Source organism: Carlito syrichta, unplaced genomic scaffold (genome assembly GCF_000164805.1).
Source record: "Carlito syrichta isolate Samal-C Ts95f unplaced genomic scaffold, Tarsius_syrichta-2.0.1 Scaffold118020, whole genome shotgun sequence".
NCBI lineage: Eukaryota > Metazoa > Chordata > Mammalia > Primates > Tarsiidae > Carlito > Carlito syrichta.
In genome coordinates, this window is record NW_007062116.1 from 19,959 (window position 1) to 29,081 (window position 9,123).

At 57.6% G+C, this 9,123-nt stretch overlaps 1 protein-coding gene across 1 annotated transcript in view; it reads left to right on the forward strand.

Moving 5' to 3' along the window:
- Positions 1–9,123, forward strand: part of LOC103249236 (trinucleotide repeat-containing gene 18 protein-like) — a gene marked incomplete at both ends in the record, with an annotated part of 51,420 nt that overhangs the window by 10,557 nt on the left and 31,740 nt on the right. Inside the window, 6 exons of the mRNA XM_021707467.1 lie at positions 471–646; positions 1,498–1,634; positions 1,795–1,923; positions 3,481–3,652; positions 5,077–5,434; positions 8,797–9,072. Of these exons, the coding sequence (XP_021563142.1) occupies positions 471–646; positions 1,498–1,634; positions 1,795–1,923; positions 3,481–3,652; positions 5,077–5,434; positions 8,797–9,072 (1,248 nt within the window). The remainder of the gene's footprint in view (positions 1–470; positions 647–1,497; positions 1,635–1,794; positions 1,924–3,480; positions 3,653–5,076; positions 5,435–8,796; positions 9,073–9,123) is intronic.

Here is a 9,123-nt window from a genome sequence, read left to right on the forward strand (position 1 = left end):
TTTTTTTTTTTTTTTTTTACTTTTTTGTAGAGACAGGGTCTTACTACATTGCCCAGGCTGGTTGCTAACTCCTAGACTCAGGGCAGTTCTCCTGCCTTGGCCTCCCAAAGTGTTGGGATGACAGGCATGAGACACTGTGCCCGGCCTGATTTGTGTTTTTTATCCTGAGGGTCCTTCTCACCAAGTTTTAAGTGCAGAAAAGCAGAAAGAGCCTGCTGGCCTTTGGGGACTCCCTGGAAGTCATTCTGTGCCCAGCAGATACTAAACACAGCATGTCCTCACCTGGTCTTTTCTACAGATGCTTGGTTTCCTGCATCTGGGAAAGGCCTTGGTGCAAGCAGCACCTGTGGAGCCAGATGGCCTGGGGCCTGCGCTCGCTCTGGGCCTCAGTGTCTGACCTGCCTAGGCTGATTGGGGGGTGGCGGTGGTGCCTGTGTCGTGCTCACCCATCACCTGCTGCCTGCCTGCAGGTGTGGAGCGGGGCACGGCGGTGCGGCCCTCGCTGGAGAGCCTGCTGGTGGCCGGCAGCCACATGCTGAAGGAGGTGCTAGACGGCCCCTTCGTGGACCCGCTCAAGAACCTGCGGCTTCCACGGGAGCTGAACCCCAACAAGAAGTACAGCTGGATGCAGAAGAAAGAGGAGAGGGTGAGTGCATCTGGGTGTCTTCCTGTGGCCCCTGGGTGGGGCCGGGTCCCCTTCACAGAGGTGCCAGCCTGTCTGAGCTGTAGCTGACTTTGCTTCAGATAGGCCTGAGCTGCATTCAGCTTCCTCCGCTACCCTGTGTGGTCCTGGACAAGTTGTTTCCCCCCTTGGAGCCTCGATTTACCCATATGCTAGCATGTAAGGCCTGTCACTTGCACGGCAGCATGGCAGATCAGGAGAGCAATCTAGGAGGCTCTGCCCTCTGCTGCCGTGGGGCTCCCGGCAGCGGCGTCCCTCGCCAAGCCTCTGTTCATAAATGATGACACGATGGCCCTGACCGAGCAGGTGTTCACATGTCCTCCTAATTCGGTGTTGACATGGGCCCAAAGTTGGTGCATGGTCCCCAACGTACCAGGAGGCCGAGGCCACAGGGAGGAGGTGCTGGGACTGGAGCCCTGGTTCTCCTGTGGTCTTGCCATCTCCCCCCGCCCCTTTGTTTTGAGTTGGAGACTCGCTCCGTCGCCCGGGCTGGAGTGCAGTGGCACAATCATGGCTGCTTCAGCCTCGACCTCCTGGGCTCAGGCGATTCTTGTGCCTCGGCCTCTCGAGTAGCTGGGACTGCAAGCGTGCACTGCCCGGCTAACTTTTAGATTTTTTTCTAGAGATGAAGCCTCGGTATGTTGCCCAGGCTGGTCTCGAACTCCCGGCCTCAAGGCACCCTGCCACCTCGGCCTCCCAAAGTGCTGGGATTACGGGCGTGAGCCACTGTGCCCACCCATCCCTGTGTTCCAGGGTGCCAGGGCAGGCGGAGGGCTGCGGTATCCTCACCCCCTCTTCTCCTGGCGCCCCTCCAGATGTACGCCATGAAGTCCTCCCTGGAGGACATGGACGCCCTGGAGCTGGACTTCCGGATGCGGCTGGCAGAGGTCCAGCGCCAGTACAAGGAGAAGCAGCGCGAACTGGTGAAGCTGCAGCGGCGCCGGGACTCCGAGTGAGTGTGCCCCACCCGGCCCCTGCAGGCCCCTCAGCGCCGTCCCTGGCCGTGGCAGCCTCAGAGGTGTGCGTGGACCCGAGTGCTGTGTGTGCGGCGTCCGCCCTTCTCCGCGCCCGCCCACCCCAGCTTCACAGCCAAGCGTGTGATTCTCTTTAAGGGACAGGCGCGAGGAACCCCATAGAAGCTTGGCACGCAGAGGCCCTGGCAGGCCGCGGAAACGGACCCACGCCCCGAGCGCCCTGTCGCCCCCCCGCAAGAGAGGGAAGAGCCGCAACCATAGCGGAAAGTAAGGCTGGCCCCTCGGTGGGTCGGGGACTGGCCCAGCGCTCGGAGGGGAGGCGCCCGGGCCCCACGCGGTGCCTGCTTCTGGGTGCTGGGCGCCTCGAGTCCCTCAGGCTCCGACCCTCGCGGAGCGGTGGCTCTCGGGAGCACGTGCGCGCTGCCGGGCCAGAAGGTCGAGAGCCAGTGCCGAGCTGGGAAGACGACTTCAGCCAGGTCTCCCCGTGGCCTAACCCCCGCGCCTCGCCACCCTGCCACGCGCCTGCTTCCTCACAGCTAGGGATGAATCCTGCTCCCCTCTGGGGCCTCCTTCCGCGGAGGGCCCCGCTGAGCTGCCCACCCTGCTGGGATGGGCCCCGGCTGCGGCTGTCGCTTGGTTCCCTCTGTGCGGAGCTGCTGGCTCACCCCGCCTGAGACCAAGGCTGCTCCCTGCAGCCAGGGCTGGCACTGGGGGTGGTGCCTCTGGAGGTTTTCTCGGACGCTGGCTGGAGTGAGCCTTCCTGCCAGGGCCGGACGTGCATAGAGACGCTTCCGTCTTCCTTGGTGTCTCATAAAGCCGAGAGAGGAAAGGGCCTGGAGTTCTCAGCCAGGGCGTGAGGGCGGGGTGCACGCCAAGTGGCCCAAGGTGTGGTCTGAGGAAAGCAAAGGGAGCCTCGGGGTCTTCAGAGGGCACCGGAGAGGCAGTGGGACGACCACAGGTCCTACAGGAGAAACGGCCCAAGGAGCCCCACGTCCTGACTGAAGAGAAGATGGAGAGAGGAAGAACTGCTTCATCACCAGACGCAGGAGGGCAGGGGAGAGGCCCCTGGAGAACATGCGAGAGGCTCGGGCCAGCAGTGGCACAGGCCCGGTGGTCAGGGTGCAGGCCCGTGGCGGTCGAACATCCTAGCTCCACACTTAGTGACCTTGGACAGGTGTCAGCTTTTCTAAGCCTCAGTTTTCTCATCTGTAAAAAACCAGCACGTGAGCATGAAGCTTTTGTGGCTAAGGTACAGAGATATAAAGCACTAACACAGCGTTGGACACACGGGAAGTGCCAAGTAAAGATGGGCTGCTTTGATCATTATCTGTGAAGCTTCGGTGTAAGACAGCGAGGCAGAGCCTGAGTCCGGCCCACGTCCCTGCTCCTTACCCCAAGGATCCAGAGGCCAGTGATGGCTCCTTCTTCGTACAAACTCTCTCTCTGAATCCCCCCTCCCACCCTGGTGCGTTTCCTTGGCGTTCCTAACCCTTGTTCTTGGCATGTTTTGGTAGAGAAGTATCTGACTGTGCAGAGGTGTGTGTGTGTGTGTACATGTGAAAGCACATAGGAGAGAAAGAGGCCCGCGCAGAATGCTGAGTTAAGTCTTGATTCTTCTTTCGCATAAATCCCTCGTTCTGCCTCATTGACACCTAACCCAGAATTCCAGTTTTACGCTCTCATCTCCCCACACCGGTGGGTCACTCTGGCATCACTGTTGGCGCTTCAGCATCCAGAGCCCAACCCTTCGGAGCCACGAGGGTGGCCCCCTCACCCTCCAGCGCTGGTGGCCAGGATGCTGACCGGTGGTGTCTCTGGTTTCAGGCTGAGCAGCAAGTCCTTACTGACATCAGAGGACTACGAGCTTGGAGCCGGGATGAGGAAGAGACACAAGGGGCCAGAGGAGGATCACGATGCCCTCACTGGAATGGGGAAAGCCAGAGGGAGGAACCAGACTTGGGAGGAACACGAAGCCTCGTCCGACTTCCTGAGTCAGGTCAGTAACCCAGCCTTCCTGAGGTGGAGGGTGTGCCGGAGTTCGCACTCCCTCTGCCAGCCCCGTTCCTGTCCAGAAGCCGTGGCAATGGTGGCCTCAGTGCCGGGACCACTTACGTCCAGTCCTCCTCATTGTACAGAGGGGGACATTAAGGCCTAGAGGAGGTCAAGGACTTATCAAAGTGACAAGACCTCTGAGGCGGAGCCACAACTGAAAGCTCTTTTCTTTGCATGCTCCGTGACCCTTTGCTGAAGCCAAGCAGGGAGACTGCAAGTTCTTAACAAAGTAATGCAATTATTCTGTTGTTTAACAGTATAATTATTTAATGAGCAGCTTCACCATTTTGTAGTTCTAAGAAACAAGGGCTTGATGCCATTGTAATTTCCTCTGAACTCTCCAGGGGTAATGAGGTGAGAGCCAGCTCCTTGATTTTTCTTATTTCTGCAGAGCATTGAAATCATCCCTTTGAGGCCCTTGTCTGTAAACACGCATGTGCCTTGCCACCCCTCCTCATAAAGCCCTGTGTGAAGGGGTGTTTGGGTTGATTTGGCCATCAGAAGGGCATACTCATGCAAAAAGTCTGGGTCCAGGAGCATAAAGGTAGCCAGTTTGTGCAGCAGGACCATTATACTCTCAAGTTGTGGTGAGGGATGTTTTTGTGGCTTAAATGACACCGTCCCAACTTTCTTCCTTATGAAATGCTACCTGATTAAAGAAAAAGGAGATAAAATGTTCAAACGTGGGGGCATTCGTGGCTTTGAAACTGCACGTTTCACTCCAGCAAACGACTACAGTTGACGATAGACATGCAAGCAGGAATTTAATCTGTGAAATCTCTAATCGTTCTTTCTGCTTCAGGCATCCAAGGAACACGCGAGGCATTTTCTTGGCAGCTTCGGCCCATTTAGTTGGACGGGCTGTTTAGACTGCAGCCGTCTTTGTCAGCTGCCGTAGGTGGTTGAGATAAGCAGATCAGCCATGCTTCGATCTGGGTTTTTGATCTTGATTCCCTTCCTCCTCCCTTAATCCGGCTGCCTTCTCCAGGCCATCATCGGCAGCTCCTCTTGTTTTAAGTGCTTTCTTGGGAGGCACCCGGTCGTGCCACCCAAGGCCAGAGTGGAAATGCCGGTGCCAGCGATACGTGCACCGCAGTGACCAGCTCTTTCATAAGCGGTCGGTTACCTTGTGCCACGCACCGCGATGAGTGCTTTATGCGCCTCATCTCAGAACAACCCTGGGGTGCCAAGAGAAGCGTGCCATTTTACGGAGAGTAAGAATTGAGGCTAAGAGGAGAGAAGCAGCTCGCCAGAAGTCACGGAGGCAGGGAGAAGGACTGGAGCCCGGGCTGGTCAGAGCATGTGCACTGAAACCCACCATCTGGTTGTGCCACGTGTCTTAACCCATGACCCGACTTCCCTCTCCAGCTAAAGATTAAGAAGAAGATGGCCAGCGACCAGGAGCAGTTGGCAAGCAAGCTAGACAAGGCCCTGTCCCTCACAAAGCAGGACAAGTTGAAGTCGCCCTTCAAGTTCTCGGACAGTTCTGGGGGGAAGTCCAAAACTAGCGGGGGCTGTGGCAGGTACTTGACTCCTTATGACACCCTGCTGGGCAAGGACAGGAAGGCGCTGGCCAAGGGCCTCGGCCTGTCTCTGAAACCCCCCAGAGAAGGTAAACACAAGAGGGCCACCACCGCCAGGAAGATGGAGGTGGGGTTCAAGGCCAGAGGCCAGCCCAAGTCGGCCCATTCCCCGTTCGCCTCGGAAGTGAGCAGCTACTCCTACAGTAAGTAGCCGACGCCGTGCCTCCTCCCGTCCCGCGTCTTTTCTCGTCTCTTTCCCTCCTTCACGTGCCTCTCTTTCCCTCTGAGAACGCGCCGAGGCCGCTTTGGACGTGGCGCGGCCCGGCCGGAAGTGGGCCCGTCCGAGGTGCACGTGGCCGTGATGGGCGGGTGCCCTGCCACGCGGGCGCCTGTGATTGGCGGGCGCTTGTGATTGGCGGGTGGGAGCGGATGTCCTCCCGCCCTCTGGTGCCCGCTTTTCCGCTCGCTGGACGGAAGCCGTCGGCACGGAGGACTCGCGCGCCATAGAGTTTGGGTTTGTTCGGCCTAGAGAGGTCTGGAGTGCGACTGCTCTTGCGAGTCGTAGAGTTGACCGACCCGCCCTGCCCTGCCCGCAGGAGGCTAGTGGTCCAGCGTGGACGCCGGCTGTGTGGAGGAGGGTTGGCGGAAACAACATGTGTGTTGCACGCGCTGTGCTGGGCTCTGCACGGAGAGCCTCACTGGCGTTACTTCGCTGTATCTGTGGCAGTCTTGCGAGCGGGTGCCCCTTAATCCTGAGGGTGCTGGCCAGAGAAGTGGAGGGGAGCGTGCGCTTGGGTGGGGAGAGTCGAGTCGGGGTCAAACCCAGTTATGTCCAGCCTACCTGCCAACTAGATTTTTTGTTTGCCATCATGGCTATGTTCCCCACCTCCCTTGTCCACTGGCTGCAGATGGCTGTTGAGCCCTTAAAATGGAGCAGCCAGTAGACTGAGGAATGGACTTTTCTGCTATTTAATAGAGACTGTGGGATTGGAGTGTCCTTGTCGTTTTCATGACTTTTTGTGGCCCAGAGCCTACTGCCTGGCAGGTAGTAGATGCTCGCTCAGTATTTGTAGATGGAGTACCTCATGCCCAGGTAGACAGGTTCTAAGCAGGTGACTGCTGCAGGAAGGCCGGGAGGGCTTCTTGAGTCTTGGCTTGGGGTCAGTGTCGCCACGTTTGTTCTGGGAGTCCTCAGACCCTGGTGGAGGTGGAAGGCTTTTGGATTGGCAACTATCTGGTTCTGTGTGTCTGGGGCCTTTGATTGGCTCTGGCTTCTTCATGGGGGGGTCGGGGGAGAGGTTTGAAAGTCACGTGCAAAAAATGAACATGTTTATGTGATACTAAAGAGTGTGTGTGTGTGTTTCATTTTAATTTCAGGGGCACGTGCAGGTTTGTTATGTGGGTATATTGTATGATGGTGTGGTTTGGGTTTCTGGTGAACTCGTCACCCAGGTAGTGTGCTTGGTACCCAATAGGTAGTTTTTAAACCGTCCCAAGTGTGTTTTCTACAGGAAAGGAAATAAACAGTGTTTACGGACTTGGAGTTAAAATAATCATCACCAGCTTCATGGGGCTGTTGGGAGCCTTAAGTGAGCTCATGTGGGCAAAAGCTGAATGTGGCACCTGGCACAGGATTCAACTGCTGGTGTTTTTAGGGGTGTGTGTTTTTCGTCTGCCCTGGGCTAGTGGGCCACTAGGAATGAGTCACGCAGCTGGTTTGTGCCTGGCATGCTGGGGGTGTAGGAGAGCACCATGACTTTGTGCCTCTCTGATTCTGACGGGTGTGCTCAGAAGAGCATCACCCAGTCCCCTGGCCAGTGTGTGGGCACAACTAGAGAGAGACGGTGTCAAAGACTTGTCTCTCCGAAGGGAAAGGGAGGGGCTTTCCTTTACTCTTTCAGTCTCTGCTCATTTTGGAGTAGTGAAGGAGGGTGGGGAGGTTGTAGCTGTTGGTCTTCCAAGGAGAAGGAGTTGTGACGGGCCTGGCTGGTTGCTGGAAGAATCCTTCACTCCTCCCACTTTTAGGCGCATTGGATGGGGTGGAGCTCGAGGTTGGAGACTAGCTTGATCCCTGAGGGTTTTGGGGTCTTTGAGCTGATGAGTCACTGCAGCAGGGGTGTGTTTGGGAATGTTCACGTTGTCAGCCGAGTCCGTAATGCCCACTGTCGGGGGCAGAGAAGCAGGCTGTCATGGAACAAGGAAGTCAGCGGGCCTGTCTCTAGCGGGATAGTGGCTGTGATATGCACCTGGCTCTGGAGAGCGCTGTGCTGTGTATTTTTTACGACCTGCTTGTCTGCAGTGCTAGGTCAGTGCAAGTACAGGGTCACAAAAGGGTGAGTATGCTCTGGATGGAGGTGGAAGTGGGAATGGTGCCCTCTTGCCTTTTCAGTTTGCGTTACTGGGATGGGTGGCATGCCCCGGGGGTGGGGAGGGGTTTCTTGTGGGAAGCCAAGTTGGCTGTCATCCCTGCCAGTGGCTCCAGCCTGGGGTGCAGCTTCGGGAGAGATGGTTGGACCCGAGAGACAGCTGTGGCTGGTGGGGGGGCAGGGGTGGGCAGCACAGTGGGACTTGACCCTGTTCTAGACTGAGTTCTGGGTGGAGTGGAAACCATAGGTGTGAGTGGAAGCAGCCAGAGGGCCTCTCCCCCACTCCGTGTGTGTGTGGTTTCTCTTGGACCTGGAGGTGGCAGGCGTGCCAGAGCTGCGGCTGTATTGGTTAATGTTCCTAGATTTGATGCAGATCAAGGGATTAGTCTTTGGCTGTGGGGCCCTTTCTTCCCCTCTTGTTCAACAGCCGCTATGAAACACAGGTCCAAATGGCGTGAGCACGTTGGGCAGGGGTTGGCGGGGCCAGGGCTGTGCCCACTTGATGACTCCCCTCCCCAAAGCTCCTCGGTCCTTTTCCCGGAGGTTTGAATCCTACACTCTTGGCCTCTACCATGAAGTTAGGCAGGAGACTTGTGGAAAGCCAGTGGTGGTGTGCTGGCCAGCTGACTCCGAGCCCCCTGTTGTTATATCATTTGCCAACTCCCATGGTGTAAATACTTTCACCGTGGCCTGTCTCAAGCCACCCTTGTGACACTGCCGAGCGGAGTGTTGGGAGGAGGTGTGCACAGTCGGCTCTCGGGACCCCTTCCCTTCTGGGTCTGGTCCCTCTGCGGTGGTCATTGTTTTTAGTCCCATGGGACAGGAGGGAACTGCCGGGGCAGTGACCACCATGACCAGAGGAGTCCTGAGCACGGGCGCCTCCTTCTTCCTGGTCCCCAGAGAAGCTGGAGTGACGGGTGGGAGACACTGGCAGGATCCAGCCCAGAAGGGGCCTGGGTTCAGCACTCGGAAGATGAGCCGTTCAGTGCCCGAGGCTGGGAGGTCTCCCTGGGAAAGGTGAGAGGCCCAGCCCGGGAGGGGAGCTCGTGGCAAAGGGCATGGCTTTCCCTGGACCAGTAGGCCTCTGCACCTGTGTTCTGGCACCTACCAGTGTATTCACCAAAAACAGTGAAGACGCCAGCCCCTCCCTTCCCTGGTGCTCCGTGACTTATTTTTATTAAAAACTACTTTGACTGCAGATACGGATTCAGAGGAGGATGAAGAGTTCCCGAAGGACGAGTGGTCGGCCCAAGGCCCCTCCGGCTCCAGGCTGACGTCTTCCATCCTCTGTGGCATGGTGGCAAAGAGCAGCAAGGCGGCCGGAGGCCCCAAGCTGACCAAGAGGGGCCTGGTGGCCCCCCGGACTCTGAAACCTAAGCCGGCCGCCAGCAGGAAGCAGCCGTTCTGTCTGCTGCTCCGAGAGGCCGAGGCCCGTTCCTCCTTCAGCGACTCCTCGGAGGACTCGTTTGACCAAGGTTACTAGCTTCACACACACAATACCTTCCGTGTTTCGAGCGAGCGAGTGC